This window comes from Macadamia integrifolia, chromosome 9 (assembly GCF_013358625.1).
Source record: "Macadamia integrifolia cultivar HAES 741 chromosome 9, SCU_Mint_v3, whole genome shotgun sequence".
Taxonomy (NCBI): Eukaryota; Viridiplantae; Streptophyta; class Magnoliopsida; order Proteales; family Proteaceae; genus Macadamia; species Macadamia integrifolia.
In genome coordinates, this window is record NC_056565.1 from 35,210,583 (window position 1) to 35,230,542 (window position 19,960).

At 37.7% G+C, this 19,960-nt stretch overlaps 1 protein-coding gene across 3 annotated transcripts in view; it reads right to left on the bottom strand.

Moving 5' to 3' along the window:
* The window catches only part of LOC122089109 (inactive poly [ADP-ribose] polymerase RCD1), a 21,101-nt gene extending 5,442 nt beyond the window's left edge, over window positions 1-15,659 (bottom strand). Inside the window, exons 1-6 of one of the 3 annotated variants that reach the window (XM_042658576.1) lie at window positions 15,103-15,654; window positions 11,958-13,203; window positions 11,126-11,364; window positions 10,592-10,692; window positions 7,881-8,069; window positions 7,686-7,781 (exon numbers count right to left, since the gene is read on the bottom strand). In XM_042658576.1, the coding sequence (XP_042514510.1) occupies window positions 7,686-7,781; window positions 7,881-8,069; window positions 10,592-10,692; window positions 11,126-11,364; window positions 11,958-13,072 (1,740 nt within the window). In that variant the 5' untranslated portion in view covers window positions 13,073-13,203; window positions 15,103-15,654. Of the gene's footprint in view, window positions 1-7,685; window positions 7,782-7,880; window positions 8,070-9,041; window positions 9,719-10,591; window positions 10,693-11,125; window positions 11,365-11,957; window positions 13,204-15,102 lie in introns of those variants that run through there. The other 2 variants (XR_006143232.1, XM_042658577.1) reach the window with 2 other exon arrangements.
* Between the last annotated feature and the right edge of the window lie 4,301 nt (window positions 15,660-19,960).

Sequence of the window (19,960 nt, forward strand, 5' to 3'; positions counted from 1 at the left end):
CCCCCCCCCCCAAAAAAAAAAAAAAAAAACCCTACCACTGAATATGTTCAACCTCTAATAAGGACCCCTATTCCTGAAGACCCTGGGTTTCCCAAAGAATAACCGTCTACATTCAATTTATATACCCCATCACCAGGACGCTGTCATCCAGTCACCAGCCTCCTTACCCTGATATTTGTATTTGTTACTTATCGATTTAGTTTCATTGCATGAAATATCAGCCAATGAGGGCAGGCCTCAGTGCAATAGTAAGGTTACTACATTGCATCCTGGTGATCATGGGTTCAAATCAGGAAACAGCCTCTTTGTGAAGCGGGATAAGGCTGCATAAATATCTGCACCGCCCCCCCCAAAAAGACCACCCTGCAGAGGCGGAGCCTTGTGCATTGTGAACGCCCCTTTTTTCACCCAATAATAGCTTCTCTGCAATGAGCATGAAATTAATCTTGGAAACATCGTTGATGCTTATCTCCTTGGGATGCAATGCCTACAGTCCTTTTCTAGTCAAAGCCTTTACAGCTACTTGAAGCAAACCATAGTGTATAATAATAAAATCTTCCCTTCAATTCATCTATTACATGCCTAGCTAACAATAGCAAGTTGTCATAGAATCCAAAAATTGAAACAGTTTGCTTGACAGTTTACTATGGAAAAAGGTTTTGAATTGAAAATTTCCTTGTCCAAATATTTTAGATACCTCTAACTTTATCTCCAGCCTAAAATACTTCAGAGTTTTTTCCTTCACCACAGTGAAGGAAACACCCACTCATCCCCCCCCCCCCATTTATTGGTGTTCCAAAATGCCTCCCACTGCTCCTTGGCAGCCATTTAAGGTCAATGATGGCCATATACGAAGGAATACATTACTCCACTGTGGCTTGAGGAAAACTCGGCCCAAATACTTTTGTCAATATTATACTATGATAATTCAGACATGATCCAAGTAGCAATGCAATTTGGGCCCAGCAAGACGAGCCAACCTGATAGTAATTTTACCAATATTATCCTATGATAATTCTATTGTCAATATTATAATCTGATAATTCAATGCCCAGGGATTCCAGGGCCGGGGCTGAAGCTGTAGGTTTACATATAATATAATGTATGCAAGATATGGGCCATGGGTTATCAGACTTCACATTTGATACACTATTGATTTAATGTATTAAACATATACATTATAGGTTAAAAAAGGACATTTTATCATGACAAATGAAAATGACAGGAAAAAAAAAAAAGGACCAAGCCCAGGAAGGACAGCCCTGGGCTGAGATATCCCAGCCTGCCCTTGGGGCTGAGCCAGGCCTAGAGGCTGAGCCCTGGAAACCCCAGGCTGGGCCCCCAGTTGCACGCCTAATCTTAACAGTCACATCTTATTGTTCAGTCGAAGTACTATACTATTCATCCTTCTGTTGCTACAAGTCAACCAAGAAATTGGTGAAAATCCTAGTCAACAGCCCTAACCAGCACACAGGTATTCAAACAGCCAAGCAGACAGAGTAAGCATGCAATTGCTAGACAGTGGCTCCAATACCAAAACTCTTATCACATGGAGAATACTATAATTATAAAAACAGCAACAGCAGCAGCAGCAGCAGCAGCAGCAGCAGCGGCAACAACAACAACAACAACAACAACAACAATGGAAATAGTAATAAACAATAATCTTAAATAGACATTTGAATAACAAAACAGGCTCATGAAAGATTCCAAAAAGAAACGCAGTAAAATCCAGAACTCATAGAGGGACAGAAATCACGCACTCATATAAACTCGTTCTGCCCTTGATAATTAGATTCTAATGCTTGCTGGAGATGGAAAATCGGGATCATTAATGTTCATTCCACAACCGTCAGCTTCATTTCGTAAATAATCACAATCTAGAGGATCTCCAATATCAACTTTGATAATTTTAACTGAAGAGGGCATTAGACCTTGGATGATTTGCATAGTTTGTGTATTAACTTGATCCCTTTTCATATTCAAGAGGATGAAGGGTGAGAATAAATTGGAGCTGGAACTTGAGCTTTCAAAAATATAAAATGGAGGCAGGTATCAGTAAACGAAGGTTCAGGACTTTTCAGATGAAATTTTCCCAGAAAAAGGGAGGTAAATTTGTATTTATTCCAGCATTTAACGTAAATCTCATTTTGGTCAGGGACTGCATGGGCACCGAAATAAATTTTACAACTATAAACCATAACATGTGAAAGCAAGACACAAAATTTACAAGGACACACCATTCCCAAAGGGGAAGAAAAAAAAAATTACAAAATCATAGTATGGCACAATCAAGGTCTCTGACAGGGTTCTGGGTCTAATAAATTAAAGAAAAAAAAAGAGGAGAAGAAGAAGAAAGAGAGAAAGAAGGAGGATTTAGGAGTACAAATGCCTTCCACTCAAAATACAACTAGGTGAGCACAAGCAAAAGCAAAGAGAAAACTGTCAATGAAGAAAAAGGAGTCAATAATTGATGCAAATCACAGTGACAATACAAATATCATCACAGAAGTATGAAGAACCAGGCCAATGGTGCTGGTTCAGACCAGCTTCTGGTTCAATTATGAACAAGGAATGGCCCTCCCATTCATAGGATAGTCTTGAGATTTTCTTATTTTTGTTTTATTATATTACTTGTAGTAGCAGGAAAAATATTTGTACGTTCCATATGGAGTGATGTAAGACTAGATCACAAAGGGCCTAATCCAAAGGCAAGATCTGAAAAATCTAGCTGAATAGGGAGAAATAAAAGATCTCACAAATTGTAGCTCAGATGGAGCTGAAACTTGGAGCAGATGAAGCTCCTATATGGGTCAACAAACCCTCAAAAGATGAGACAAATTCTGATGGTTGAATTGAGAATTATGTTGTCAACATGAATTAAGAAACTTTTGACCACTCTTTATAAACTAGGGTTCCTGGCATCGGATGATCCTCAAAATTGGAATGAAGACCCCTTGTAACTTGTCCAGGCATCCTTCAAAAGATGAGCTTGAACTGCTTGCTGGTTTGGGAGATATGGAAGAAATCGATTGGATGCCAAAACTCTAACACTAGCTGATTTCGATCTCTCCTCTTGGCTGCTTCGACCTGATCTTTTGATGGATCTTTCAAACTTGAACAAGCTTGTTTTGGTCACTCGAACACACTCTAACAGAAAATAAAGAAAAAAGAAAAGAAAGAAAATAAAAAGAATCGATGGAGGGGTTGAGGCAGAGGGGATAATAATTAGTGAATGGGCACCTCACCCCTTTGGTTTAGGCATCTCACACAACTGCATCCCATAGCACAACAGCATAAGCCATCTTTTTTGTTTAACTCAAATCTGTCTTTTCATTATAATTGATTGGTTTCAAATAGACTGACATTGCTTGGACACAGAGACATAATAAAATAGGAAAATAACTTAGGAAACTAAAGCGAAATAAACTTCCTAACTTCACTCCTAACTTCTAACCAAGTAAGAATAAGTTAGAAACTACAACTGAACTCAAAAAGGAAACTAGCCTAAGTTACAAAATAGGAAACTAACTTGACAACCTATAAAATTAAACTAAATCCTATGCTAGCTGGGGCCAAATTGATGGCTGATGGAGATCATCTACTGGAACTGAATAAGGGACAGTTGTATAAATCTTTTAGGAGATTCTTTGAAGACAAAACTTGCAATTGCTGTTTGCATGAACAGTAACTCGTGAACAGTGGTTCCAACTTCCTTTTTGGGCTGGTTAGATGGGACCAAGGTGGGGGCCTGACTGGTCCAATATTGAACTTGGTTCCATGGGGCCAGCAGCCCCTTCCTTGTGCAAGCTTGATCTGCATCAGGGAGACTGTTTTCTCCATTTTGTTTTCAGTACAATTTGGACTCTTTTTATTTCCTTACAGTAGGAAGGCTTTTCGTAGTTTCTTTTGGGCCTTTTTTATTACCTTGTTTAGGTCAGTTTCAACTTTCAACTCCAGCTTCTCTACTTGGAGTGTGACTAGTCTTTCACTATAACAAAAAACAACAAACTCAGCCTTATACCAACTTAATGGGGTCAGCTACGCGGATCCATAAAAAAATAAAATAAAATAAAAAGTAAAAAGGAGAAATGAAAGTAAAAAAAAAAGAAGAAGCAAAGCACCAGCAAGTCAAGAAATTCTCAACTAAATGGGGTCGTTACATGGATCATTCCCCTCCAATCGGCTCTATTTGATATCATATTTGGGACAAAACCTCGGCTATGAATGTCATTCCTCACTACTTCTCCTATGGTCACCCCTTATTAGGGCATCCTCAGGCCTCCATTGAATATGGTCATACCACTTCAAACGACTTTCTCGAATCTTATCATTGACCAGGGCAACTCCTAAATCAACTCTAATATGTTCATTTCTTACTATATACCCTTCCTTGTTTTGCAGCACATCCATCTTAACATATTCATCTCTACTACACAGCTTCTCTATATGACACTTCTTAACTGCCCAACATTCCGATCCATACATCATTAACGCCATACATCAATCCTATAGAATAAGCTTTACAAGAATACATAGGTTGCACAACACTCTAATCGCACATCTTCACTTCATCCATCCCACTTTAATTCTCTATGAAACAGCACCCTCTATCACCTTCTTTATTCATGGTTGACCCTAGATATCTAAAATAGGCATAAAATAGTCTCTCTCTCTCTCTCTCTCTCTCTCTCTCACACACACACACACACACACACACACCAACCATATTTCTATCCATCATAGTGTGAACATAGTTTCATCTACTCCATCTTTGATCCACTAATCTTAAAACTTCTTGTTTCCAAAGCTGATCTCTATAGCTCCAACTTAGGGTTACTCACTGTTTTCGTCTCATCCACCAAAAACGATATCAACGAAGAGTATACACCACAAGGCCACGTCCTGAATGCTCTTGGTTAAATCATCCATGATAAGCATAAGCAAATATGGGCTTAAGGCTTATCCCTGATGTAACACAATCATAATTGGGAATTCATCACCTTCACCTCTAACAAATCTCACACTAGTCACCACGTCCTCATACGTATCTTTAATTATATCTACATATTTACTACACACTCCACTCTCCACAAGAAGATGCCAGATTAATTCTCGAGGGACTAGTCCTTCACTGTTACTATAAACAAAAAAGATACTTCATCCCCATAATTTTTACAGCTAAAGAAAGCATTGTTTCCTTCAAGCTCTATGGTGATTTAACAGGCCCTGTTGTGGTGATCAAAAGGTTGGTAGGTGGTGATTCAAGCCTAGGCCTTAGGTGGTGATTCCCAGGTCATATCCTCCCTACTTTGTTGCATCTTATTATCTTTTAAGTTTCAGACCAGAACTTCTCTTCCCTGAACATGGTATTATTCTTATGTTTCAATTTCTGATTTGTTTGTTTGAGTGCCTATGGTCTTCTTGTTGGACTGTTGATCATCAACATTTGATCATCCTTTAATCCTCCAGCAAGATAAGTCCAATTTGACCATCGGATGCTCATGCTCTTGAGCTTCGTTGCCCAACGGGAACTCTTCAATATATCCCATCCGACCATCAGATTTGGCTGAGATTTTATCAATTGTTCCCCTTATTTAATAAGCCCTTCAACCAGCTTTTCACCCTGTTCTGAGTTTTTTTTGCTGAGATATAATACTTCTACTAATATGGTTCTGTAGTAACATTAATGAGTTTCTTTGGTAGAGTAGGATTCTAACATATCTCAGAATCTGACCATCTGATCATTCATCATTCTGAGAATTTATGTTATTCTCCAATAATAGAATAGCTACAACCTGAATTTCAACCACAACTGAGCCTTTAACTCTATGTTATTGAATTTTCCTTCAATCTTGTATTCCTCCCTTGTCTACGACTCTGGTTTGTTGTTAGTTTCTATGAAACCTAGGTACTGTTTGATAACGTTTCTGCTGTTTATGTGTTTAGAAATAGCAAAAACGGCTTTTCATGTTTCCGAAAACAAAAACGGATTTTTTACTGTTTGATAAACCTGTTTCTCGAAACATTTTTTGTAGACAATACCACTAAAAAATCCAATAATATCATCGGATGCCCAAAAAAGAGAGAGGGTTTGGTTGCCTCTTTTTAAGTTTAAACAATTGAGAGATTTATCAGGCACAACAGCTTATTTTTCCTCTCAAATTCGTTTCTAGAAACGAGTCAAAGTCGTTTCTAGAATTGTAAATAGGCATAAATTTTGATTTATGCTTCTAGAAACGGGTGAAACAGAACAACTTTATCAAAAGCTTTTTAGGTTGTTTCTCCATTTCTGAGAACAAGAAAACGCAGAAACGACATAAACGGAACGTTGCCAAACAGTGCCCTAGTGTTAGGTAGATTGGAACCACATTATTTCTTCTTAACATTTCGAGTTAGGTGGATTGGAACCACATTCTTTGTTGTTACCACTTTGAGTTACCTCATGTCAAACTATGCAACATAGATAATCACAAAGAACCACAATATTGGGGTCATTTAAGCATGGTAAACATAAAATTTTGGGATATAGCAAAGACATGGCATGGATATATCTCTAAGATTCTAACCATACATAATGTCTTTCTATAATAATAATAATAATACTATTAAAAAAAAAAAAATTTTAAAAAAAAGGCCAAGACAATCAGATTAATCAATAAATCATTAGATATTAGGTGATCCGACACTAAGAGATTGTCTAAAATGTGTTACCTCGCTCAATTTATGTCACACATCAAACATTACAGTATCCATTGGTTTTACATTAGTTTTTGCATTAGAGAATCACAATCATATTGAGCAACTCCAGTCCTTCAAGTCATAAGCCTCTTGATACCTTACTTCTACTTAGCCACCCCCCTTTTCTTCCCACCTGGCTTCAGTCACCTGCCTATTGGAATTCTGAGTCCAATAGCGCTAAGCCTTCAATTTGAGCAACATTGAAAGCTTTGAGCTTTATACTGAAGGCTTCTTCATCACTAGATTAGGTTCTACAATCATTGCAATTTCTTGCCTTTTCTGTCACTAGTTCTGCACTCAGGTCAAAATTCCCAATTTTATTCTTCTTTTAAAAGTTAAAGTTAAAGTTAAAAGGAAAAAATATTCAAACACATGAGTATATAGATCTCATTTTGTAAGCAATAATATGGACAACTCATCATGAACAAGGCTAATTTTCTTCCCAATCATCTTTTCTCTTAATATTCTTCTTATTACCTCTTTGCTTCTAATCTATGTTTTCCTATTCCATAAAATCTGAATAATTTTCCTCTATAGAGCCATCCAAACCCTAATTTCCAGTTTCTCTTTGTTTCCAAAATGCACTCCCTAGATTTCCAATACGAAGATCTAATGAGCACTAGAAGCCTAAAACTCAACACCCAAAGGCTGACCTACATTAATCACCTAGGTAGACGAATATAAAGTGGTGAATTCCAATTACTGACATGAATACAAGATGTACAATGCATCGTGGTGCAGCATCCATTCATGCATTTACCAGCTATATTCATATTAATGAAGCCTACACTAACAAGCTTAATGTTTCTCTATGATATTATAATAACAATACAATGATAACATGCAGAAAAGAAGATGCACAAGAACTAAAGAACCAAATTAGTCAGCTGCTTAAACATCAGTGTAAGTAACAATCTAAATAAATCAAAACACATGCACCTTACCTTGCATTGCAAGCCTGTTATCGTTGATCTCAGCAGTGTGTCCCCAACTAGATACCTCAACTTTTTAACAAAAGTATCTCTACTGATCAATTTACTCTGATGAGAATTCCATTAAGAAAAGAAGCATAATTATCAGAAAACCCTTCGCAAGAAGAAAAATGGGGAATAAAATTAAAATCTAAGTCTAGGGCATACCCTAAACTGATCATAGTGTATATTCACTAACTTCATAGCTTTAGGAGGCACGTCATTGGAGATAGCCGCAAACAACATTGGGAAAGGCATCCATGGAGATTTAGGAGCCTTTGGAACATTTGAACTAACAGGGAGGTTTTCAGTTTGAGATCCCTTTGCCAAGCCTGGAAATGAGCGACGATCTCCCACCTAAAAAAAGTGTTGTAAAAGGAAATGAATATTTCCTGAGAAACTAATAGCTATAAGCTCAAGAGTCATTTGACGTTTTTTTTTTTTTTTTTTTTGGGGTGGGGGGGTGGGGGTGGGGGGAGAGGGGGTGTTTAGTTACAAAGATTAAGATATGCTCGAACTTCTGTCTGGACACTTCATGTACCCAGGAGCACATGTGTCAATACAACACAACATGACATGAATTTGGGCGGATATAGATATGAGAATGGGATAGGTGTCTAACACGCACCCATAATTCGGGCACTTGGACATGGCTGCCAAGAAGAAGAAGAATCCCGAAGTTTGACACATCAACCCCTCCCTTTTTCAACACATCTTTGCCAAGTCTCTGTACCCATACCAATTTTACTGACACATAACCTCGTATCCAAAGTTTAGGGAGCAAGTGTGGATCCAGCTCCTCAAACTCATACCCAAACCCCTTAGCTGAACCATGTAACACAAATTCAACTGCAATCTTTTATTTGGAGAAAATACTCAAAATCGTTACAATATCAAAGGTGGTATTATTTGGCGAGCAATCAAATAGATGCCGCAGATTACAGGGCATCAGGAACACCATGCAATCACATACATGCCATATATGACATGCATCAGGAACAACTCTTAGATGAGTATGCAAAAAGTTTCTAGGCCAGTATTGATCTGATCAAACAATCCCAACCAGCCAATCAATAGTGCATACAAATGAGATTGAATGGTTAGAATCACAGATCGTCACCCAAAAGTTGACTTAGAAGATACCCTACCTATATGCCACACAAAAAAAAGGAGGGGGGGGTGGAGAAGGAGAAGAAGAAATAGTCTACAATATACAGACCTGATGCAAAATCCCCTTTTCACAGGGCTAAAATCATTCATGTTCAAAATTAAAATTAACAGTACTTCATCTTAGGTCCAGGGAAACAGCCAAACAGGTTTAGTACTGACCTCTTCACAGCATTAAATAAGTGGAAGGGGAAATCAACTTTATGCCCTATTCAATTCGCTTTGAAGACAAAGTAGAGTACTACTGGCAAGCAGAAGTTGTCATCTGAAACTCCATGCTTCCAGCGTTTCCATTTTGCAATTCCATTCATTGCAAATGTGTCTTTGGTTTGTGTGGCTTGAAGGGGTAAATTGAGGAATCAAACCTCCCTATTTTTCCCATTATGCCTTTCATACCGCTGTGGTCCCACTAGCACAGCCTGAGTGTTTCCAATGACTGTAACCAATTGCAGTAAACTTTCCAGAACCCTATTTTGTGAATTGATTCTTTGGCTGCTAGTGTTCCATAGCACAGCCTCGGCACTTCCGAGGCTGAGTAACCAAGCAAGCAACCTCGCAGAGATAAGTTGAAGAAGCAAAAGACCACAATTTGTAAAGTTACTCCTTTAGAGGCCTGTCTTCGAACTAGCACATAGCCTTAGAATTTCTGATGACTAAGTAACAAAAACCAGTAGTCTCTCCAAAACCCATTTGCTGAATTACTCCTTTTAGCACCCTCTGTTCCCACTGTTAAAGCCTCAGCACTTCAAAGGCTAACCAGTAGCAGTAACTTTCCAGAACCTATGGGCAGCTCTGATCTGAAGACCTTGCTTTGGTGGCGTCAAAATGCTCCATCCACTCTAAAAGAGGGAAGACCAAGACCGAGAGTGAACAGTGAGAAGTGATCAGGTTCCGCTTCCAATATAACTATATCTGCATCTATCTGATTCAGAATTGGAGGGGATGACGTAGACTTGGTACAGTTGTGGGGATTGGTCGGGGAGGCAGTAGTTATTTTTTTTCCCCTTTGCTGGAATATTTGGTTTCTCTAGAGTTGTATTCCTCTAACATGTAGTTGTTAATAGATATTTTGTTGCCTGGAGCATAACGTGGCAGAAAGGGGTGGGGATGTGCAAAGGAAAACAATGTTTGAATCCCATGAATAAGAGACCTAATGTTACAACATCTCAACATCAGGTTAAAAACAGTAGACCAAGTCCAAAAACCATAAGCGAATAGTGCCCCCATGCAGGAAAATAATAATTTTAGGCCCATGCCAGCTTGACCCGAAGAAAACTTGAGCACATTAAGCAAAAAAGGCAAGCCCAAGTTGCTCCAAAAAAATCCCACCAAATTAAGGTATAAACAAGCCCAAGTTGAAAATCCCAACGCAGCATTGGCTTTATGATTCCTCCCTCCCCCAACAAAAACAAAAGACACCAGTTTCGGAAAGAAAATATGACTGGCATCCTTGATTTGCCAAATAGACAATCAGTTGCAACTCAATTCAGCCAAAACAGCAGTTCTGTTTAATAAGTAAACCACCACACATTTATGTAGGGAAGCCTCAACAAGCCAGCTGCTTAGAACACTGGCAGCCAAACTTGATCCATGGCAGGAAGGGTTCAAGGAATCCCTCAGTTGGCCTGACCCATTAACATTCCACGAACTTCTATCCCCTATACTACTCAATTGCAGTTTCATCACTTGGAGAGTGAAAGAAAGAGGCTTACCGATTCAGCTAGACAAGAACCTGGTTGTAGTTGACCTTGACTGCAAGTTAAATCTGAGACTCCAGACACATCCACTTTGCTTCCATTCCCAACTAAATAACCTGAAGGAACACAAAAAAATACCACATATGCAACTAAAATACATTTTATTGGGGAATAGAGCTAATGAAATACCAACTTCAAAAATTATTTCTTAAACCCTGTGAAGTGAACATGGCCCACAAACCCAGACAAATCAATTTTGTGCAGTAACACTTGGATAGGGTTTAGCCCGGACATAAAACAAGTTGAGAAGTATTCCCAACTATAATAATTAAAATTACCCATCCAAGCCTCACAATAAGATTGACGGTTAATGTGTTCTGGCAGGCCATACTTCAAAGGCATTCTCCATTAAGACATGATCAAATGCTCAAAAAATCCAGATCATGTCAAAATTATCGATATAAGGGTGTCAAAGCATCATCATCACTGTTCCAACAGAGATAGATTGTATCCATCATCAAACAAATTGAAATTAGGGGCGAAAATCACCTTCAGCATTTGGCATCTTAAAACTGACGACATATTCTGGATAGATGTGAGTGTTCATATTCATTTTCCATACTATATAGTGCTTTGGATCTTGAAGATCATCCACCCCACTGTCAAAGTTTTCGCTACTTGGATGAAACTGTTCAGATCCAGGATGAACTAGTTCCATATTTCCCATAATTACACGACACAACACCATATGCCGTAAACCCTTTTCGTCAACATCACAATGTCTTGCGCTGTACAGAAAACAGATAGTAAATACAATCCAGAAACCCCTTTAAAGCAAAAAAACACACAAAATAGAATAATAATTACAGAATTTTAAATTAAAAAAGCATCTTTAGAGAATCTTCCAACTGTCTTTGTCATAATTCATTAACATGCCAATGGCCGGTAGGCACCCATGTTCAACAAGTCCGCAATCAGGGTCACAAGCAGAGAAACGATCCATTTAGGTAGTAGCTAGGCTGCCATAGCATTTTTTCCAATAAATGCAGCCATGTAACAATAGACCAAAAGAAAAATTCTATAAAGTAGAATTTTAATATTATTCAAAACAATTAATATTTTCACCGTGAGAAATTCATGGAATACAGTATCAGTGTAAAATTCTAGAAAGCAGAATTTTAATATTATTCAAATCAATTAATATTTTCAATTAATATACGTGCAAAATATGACACTCCCATTTTAAGCCACATTCACACCATCTATGCGTAACCCATTATATAGATTGCTACCAAAGTTTAATATGGATGCAATGTAATATTAACTTGCCATAATGAGAGAGAGAGAGAGAGAGACATTAACTCTCAAAGAAAGTACATACCTGATATAGGAGCAATTAACTGGTGTGAGATGAACACCGACACCATACATGGGATTAACTTTAGGAAGTTCATTTAAACAAAGGCCATGCACCATTATCCGGGATATTTCTTCTTTGGACAAGCCAAGCCAAGCATATCTTATATTTGCATCACCCCGAAACTTTGTTGTAATTTCAAATTGCTTCTCAAAAAGCTCCAGCCGAGCTTGCAACAAATTACTTGAGCTACGGTATATCTCAAGTATGTTCTTCGCACCCATTGATGGGCCCATACCCAAAAGGAACATGTCTTGAACAGCATCATGGGCCAATTCTTCAAACCTAGGCTTCTGAGAAAGAAAGTTTTCACCCGAATGCCTATTCTCCCCAATAGCTTCCACAATCTTTGCATCCAATTTGGTATTGGTACTGTCATGTTCTTCGAGATGGTTGCTCAAAGGTTTTTCTTCAATTTTAAGCCGCTTAACACGAGTATGCGATTCCTCACTACATTCTTCTGACTTCACGTTACTGGCACCAGTTAGTTCAATCTCTAGTTGCAACTTGATATCCGGTTCTGAATATAAACATGACTCATCTTCCCTCAGTTCATATTGAGAACATTTACGCCTCTCCTGGTCATCAGAATATGCTACCGGAAAGAAACAGCCACCTGTTTCATCAATCCAAGCAATTGGCTGTTGTGAGCCTGTCTTCAGATCAACTTGGATCATGTCCATAAAATTTAGCAATGAACGACGACCCTTGAAGTCAACTTCAATTGCTGCCTTCTTTTCCTGAAAATCTTTCTTAACCAACTTAAGAAATTCCTCAGGAAAATCAGTCCATTCACCATTGTAGTGAAACATAAGACGTTGAGGCAACCCACTCTTCTTAAAATTTAAATAATTTTTTATAGCAAATTTGTTAAAGCGACCACCAGATTCATTCTTGCATCCATTTGACCTCACCCGCTTGCAAAGCTTGTTGGATAGAGAATCAAAGGCGGTGCACCGTGGCAACACTGTACGAGCAGCTCCAGTGAAATTTGCTGCACACAGGGATGCCCGCTTTCTCTTCAAGTCAACCCCCATTCTATGACCATTACCCAATACCTTTCCGTTCTTTGACTCCATTTTTATCTACAGTATCAATCCCTATCCACAAATGTTTTGATTCCACAAAGTCCAAAGATAACAAATATTTACAAGTCTAGTTTTTGGCATATTCACAAGGAAACCATGTCAAGGAAGATGATTTGCAATCCCTGGAAAAGTTAACAATCAGATAACATGTCCATACAAATTAAACAACAATCTTGTAAGTGTATAATTTCTGTCAACATCAGCCTATAATTACAATGAGTTAGGTAGCAAACAAAAGAAGGTTTACCATAACAAAATCCAGAAAATGGAGTACAAGCAAGAGTTACTACGCCACCAATGTTCATATCCTGCTATACGAAATTTGGTCTAAATTCTAGTTCATTGACTATACTACTAAGCTAGAGTTGGTGAACAAAAGGCAACCTCCTAGATCAGAAATACAACGTGACGAGGCAAACATAACCTTTTGTGAATGAAACTTCAACTTTCTGGACAGCCAAAAGATACAAATTCAAAAATAGCTCTCAAGGTAAGATTTAGTAACTAACCCTGGGACCACCAAAGAAGACTAGGGCAACAGCGGTCATTTACACCTCCATGAGTGCCTCTTTAGTTTTACATTAGTAAATCACTTATATTATGGAACCATCCACAAAATTATGTTTCTTTATAGAAAATATAGGACATACGTGAATAACAATAACCATATAACTAGTATAATAGTAGTAATGATAAAATAGGGATTTTTCCATGCCTTATCATAATAACAATAATAATTTCTCTTCAGTGTTTTAAAAATATACTCCATACAACACAGTTTGATATCACATTCAAAACCCAGAGTTGGATTCTTTATTTGTAAATTCAAAGCTGGGTTGCCATTAAAATATCATTACACAAATCAAAATCTCGGGTTCAAATATGTTCATTTGCATGCCACAAGGAAAATTTTGTAAATGGCATATATGGACACCCTGCCCAGCACTTCCATAGACAAGTTCAAACAATCTGATCATTTGAACTTGATAGTCCATTGACCAGTCAAGAACTTTCGAGCAAGCTATAAGCAGTCCAAATGGTTCAATTGTAGTCCCAAAACCCAGTCAAACCAAAAGCTGAAACACTAGCTTCATCTATTCAAGATTAGTGCATACAAGTAAAGCGTGGTTTTCACTAGAAAACCGAAAAGAAAATTAAAACCAAAAGCATTATGTAAAAGAACGGATGCTTCCGTATAAAAATATAGAAAGCGAGGCGGGATGAAATTGGCTCCAAAGTCTAAGTGCAAAACATGTCTCTGCTTATTTACAGAACGAATTTAAATGGTTCAAAAGAAAGATATACAACATTTCAAAACGGTTATCACTGAAATACATACAATAAAAAATTGAGTGGATGCTGCAGGGATCACTTATACCATGCCTGGTAAAAAACACAAGTGCATGAAGGCAAGCAATTTTGTCAACGGCATAGAATATCAAAATTTTGTCTTGGGCACAATCAAGCACAATTAGGTCCATTTTCAGAGAGCTGAATCAAATGGTTGACACACAGGTTTGCATAGCATGCTCTTAATGATAGCAAGTAAACAGCGTGATACCACACTGAGTATTTAGCAGCAAAACTCACCAAATAACAACACCATAATAGTTATGAATCCAAACCAAAATAATACACAAAAAAAAGAGAGATTTCCTCTCAATTTAATGAATATGAACTGCCAAGAAATCGCCTATTACCTCACAAAAACGAGATCTACTCTTATCCGAACAGATCTGTACAAAAAAGAGAACGTAATAGACACGATAATTATTCTACCTTCAACAGGAGAACGGTCCAATGACGGATCTCACCAAAAAAAAACAGTGATAAGCATAAATTCGTTCGAAAATTACATCGCACACGAAACAGAAACAAATCAATAAAGTGAACCCTGAATCGAAAAAAAACCATGAAATCCAAACTTAAAAGTGAACCCCATGGAAAAATCAAAACTGGATAAAAAGAATATCTCAGATCTTTCGAATCAACAGGACGGTAAGTAGGTTAATTGCTAGTACCTGCTTTGTGTCCCGATCGAGTGGAGTAAGGAGAAAGTGGGGAGCATCGGACAATCGATCACGGTCAGCAGACTCAGAATCTCCATCCCAAGTAGCGTAAAAAATCAAAACTCTATTGGCCGGTTGCCGCTTTCAAAGCCTCCAATCGGAGATTAGGGTTCCTAACCTGGGTTGGACGTAGACTCAAATATCGTGCACAGGATTTTTCATTCACTCTCTTAGTTCCTGCAACCGACAGCTTCTACTCAGCTCAACTGCTTCGCTATACGATACACAAGAGATTCACCTTCTCCTAGAACAAAAGCTCTAGGGTTACCAAAATTCTAGAGATACAAATTCGGATCTGTGCTTGTAATCTGTCCCTCGCCCACAGATTCGAGAACAGAGAAACAAAATCGACAGAAACTTACCAGAAAATCAAGGATTTCAAGAGTTTTGATTTGATAATTTTCAGGAGAAGAGGGTTCGACGGTTCGTGTTGTCGACCTCGCAACCCTCAGGCTCGCGAAAAAGATGAATAGTGTTGGGGGTTGACGTCGTTAATAGACGTAAGTTGCCGGTCTATGGACGCACGCGTAGTTTCTTGGGGGTAAAGAAATATCCGACAGCCGCCCTAACATCTTTATTCAATATTGGTAGATCCAACGGTCAGATCTCTTCCAGCCGCAATTAAACCTTTTTTTATATTCTATAGCTCTTTAATTTGACTTTTCCTTCTATTTTAGTTTATTTTTCCAACGGCAGGGTATAATTAGTTCTCAAAATATCGTACTGTGACGATATAATGATAAGTGGACGAAAATTTTAAATGACTGAAATACCCCTTTTACCCTTCTAATAAGGCGGTTTGGATGGATATGCCTTTTTGCATGATTGGAATAATTCGGAGGAGGGCCCACACTTTACCCTCGCATCTCATTCCCGGACCATGTATGATTTGTGATCTTTCTTTCTTTTAATCGACTATTATTCTTGTGGGTCCCAGAAAAAATTGTATCAACATCCCTGACAAGCTGCTGCCTATGCTTATAGGTACTCGTGCGCCAGGGGTCACGGGATTCCTTTTTCTGAAAGGAATACTGGAAACTCTGTATGTTTGTGGGTCCCACATAAATGTCACCGCCAAGGGGTCATGTGACCCTTGCCATGGTCAATCTTATTGCTTGGAGATTATGTGTCTTGAATCTTGACCGTGTCATTTACGGATGTGAATTTGTAATCGAAATCGTTTACTGAAATTAAATTAATTCGTTTATATTAAAATCGTAAAATTATTTAATAAATAGTGTGATTATGGTTTTAAGTTTCAAGTCGATTAGCTAAATGAATTGGGTCGGTTTTAACCGTGAAACCTATTGATTTCAAATCGAATTTAAACCATTTAAATCGAACCATTCAAAACCATTTAAACCGATCCAATTAATCCGTATAACAATTAAATATAGCAGTGGCAATAATCTGTATAATAATTAACAAGAGAAAATTGCATTGCCAACCCGTGAACTTTGGTCCTTATTCAACGTCACCTTTGGACTTTTCGAAACGTCAAAGCCAACCCTTAAAAATTCAAAAAATTCCAAATCGGTCCCTGCAGTTAGCCGACCGTGTTAAATGAATGAAAACCTGTTGTTTTTTTACAATATACTAAAAATACCCCCACCTATTGTGAGAGGACAATATTGCCCTCTCTTTCATTTCTTATTCTAAACCCATCTCCCATCTCCCATCCCACTCCTCACTCACTCGGTCGAACAAGAAGAAGAAGAAAAAGACAGTACAGTAACCTGTAACTTGATCATGCCCTCCGGCGTGAGATTCTCAGGTGAAAAGTTGACTGGCGTGCGAATCTCTTCCCTCCGCCATGCAAACCTCTTCCCTCCGCCATGCAAACCTCTTCCCTCCAGCGTGCGAACCTCTCCCAAGGTATGTAGGGTTTGGTTTCTTCTTCTTGGGCATTTAAAGTTCTTCTTCCTTGGTTAATCTAGGGTTTGGTTATTTCATTTTTAAGTATTTCTTAATGGAACTGGACTCGAAGGAGAGAGATGGGTTTTTGTTGGTGTCTTCGGCTTAAAAATTGGGATTTGAGAGCACACTATTTGGGATTTGTATGGTTTTGAAAGTATGATAAAAAATTTGTCAGTGTTAATTGTGGAAGATTACCAATTTCAAAGGGACTTGTCTTCAAGATCTTATATGGAATGGATACTACTTTATACTTTTTCTTCACCCCCCTTCTTACAGATTGTTCGCCTATATCCTCGATTGTTATAATTTTTATGAGTTGTCTTATAGCTCGGTGTGATTGACATTTGGCCATAAACGGGCAGCATTTTGGCTTTTTTCAGTGTTTTTTCTGTTCTAGATTTATGACTTGTGTTCCCTATGTTTTCGTTCTAGGTCTATATTTTGAGCATTTCTCATACTCTGGATGCTAAGAAATTGTAATCCACTTTTACCATGTTTAATTCGTAGATAACCGATGTCTACCATAAGTGTCAATGACAGCAATCAAAGTGGGTTAAGGTTTGTGAATGTTAGATGCAAATGTCTTGAACCCAAAAGGGCATTGGTGCGAATTTCAAAGTCTAGTTCGAACCCAAACATGTTGTAATACTGCTGCCTTGAAGCACCAAGAGGATGTCGATTCTTCTCATGGTGTAAACCTATAGCTGCACTAAGACTTTTGCCACCTTTGCAACTAATTCAGAAGCAGTTATTAGTGAAAGAATTCAGAGTCAATAGATGAAAGAAGAGATTCATGCCTTGAAGAAAAGAATTAAGCATTTAGGGAAAGCGTATGGAACGATGAAAATTGTAATTAGTGTGCTTGTGGTGGTGTGTTTAGTGCTATGTGTTAAAAAATGACTTTACAATGTTTAATAGTGAAGTTGTGTCAAGTATGTAAGAATCTGAACTAAATGAAATCGTTCATTCTCACTGTTCTTATTACTAAGTTATTGATTAATCATGACCCTCAAATTGAATGCGTAGCATTTTGATGGAGAGAGGACCAGCATTGTGATGAGTTCCGAAAACAAATGGGCAACATTTTGGCTGTAAACGGGCAACATTTTGGCTATAAAATGACATTTAATACCTGTAAATAAATAATTCCAAATTGACAATGTGATTTTCTCATACCAAATTGACATCCCATGTCTAATATTAAATTAACAATATCTTAATAAAATACCTGTAACATTATACACCTAAAACCAACATATTTCATCACAACCTATACCATAAAGAAACATCCAAAACATATCCATGAATACCTGTTCAAAATCCTGTTCATAACATATTCCAAACAACTATGTCTAGTGTGAAATAGAAATAGTTCTTAAAAAAAAACAAATCGGTCAAAAACATCCAAAACCATAAAGAAACACCCAACTGTCTTATAAGTAACTTAATACAATATTGTTTTCTTGTTCCAAATTAAAACATCAAGGGCCCGTTTGATAACGTTTCTTCCGTTTCTATTTCAAGAAATGACAGAAACATAAATTTTTGTTTCTAGAAACATAAACGGAATTGAAGGTGTTTGATAAGTCATGTTTTTAGAAGTCAATAATAACCAGTGAAAAAATGGCCACAAGTAGTTTCCAGAAACGAAACAGTAGAAATTTCTATTTCTATTTCTGAAAATAAGTGAAACGAAACAGTTTTATCGAACGCTTTTTGTTCTGTTTCTGCTGTTTCTGTTTCCAGAAACAGCAGAAACGTGTTTCTTGAAACGTTATCAAACGGGCCAGAGGGAAGAGATTCTCACTCCGGTTAGCTTTTCACTTGAGAATCTCACGCCGGAGGGCATGATCGAGTTGCAGGTTACCATACTATCTTCTTCTTCTTCTTCTTGTTCGACTGAGTGAGTGAGGAGTGAGATGGGAGATGGGAGATGGGAGATGGGCTTAGAAGAAGAAATGAAAGAGAGGGCAATATTGTCCTCTCACAATAGGTGGGGTATTTTGGGTATATTGTAAAAAAACTAACAGGTTTTCATTCATTTAACACGGTCGGCTAACCGCAGGGACCGATTTGGAATTTTTTTAATTTTTAGGGGGTGGCTTTGACGTTTCGAAAAGTTAATGAGGTGGCGTTGAAAAAGGACCAAAGTTCAGGGGGTGGCAATGCAATTTTCTCTAATTAACAATTAAATTAAGTGTCCATCCTACTTTGGTATGATTTATTACAATTCAGTTCAAGTTTAGGCTTTAGATCATGAACTTGTAATTCATATATGTTACTATTTGTTATCACAAATGGGGTGTTTTGGCTGAACCACCTGTCATTTTATTTTTTTATATTATAGAATGTTGGATTTGGATGTTGTATGATATTAATTCTATATGTTTGAGAATGGTCATGCAAAGAAATAGCACTAGATTATCAAAGTAAGACATACCATTGTTAATATATAATCTTTTATTTGTGGTTGCCAATTATTTTTAGATAAACTTATAATCTTCAGCTTAGAGATGGTTGCAAGTTATAACAAACCGATTGTGAACCGTTTTACAAACCATATGGAATAAACCAAAATCGACACCGTTTAAAACAGTGAAACCGACACCATTTAGAAACCGTGGAAACCGAAACCGTTTACTAAACGGTGACGGTTTCAGAAAGTGGAACCATTTAGTAAATGGTGTGTTTATGGTCTTAGTCAAATAAATATGAACTGAACAGATCCGCACCATTAAATTGAAACCGAACCGAAACACCCTTAGTGTCGTTGCAACCAGTGCTTGAAGTCGCCTTTGGCATTGAATTTTTTTTTTTTTTGGGAAAGAGAATTTATTGATAATAATCATGTGTACAAACAAGGGTCTCAGACTCACAAAGTTTACGAAGCCAA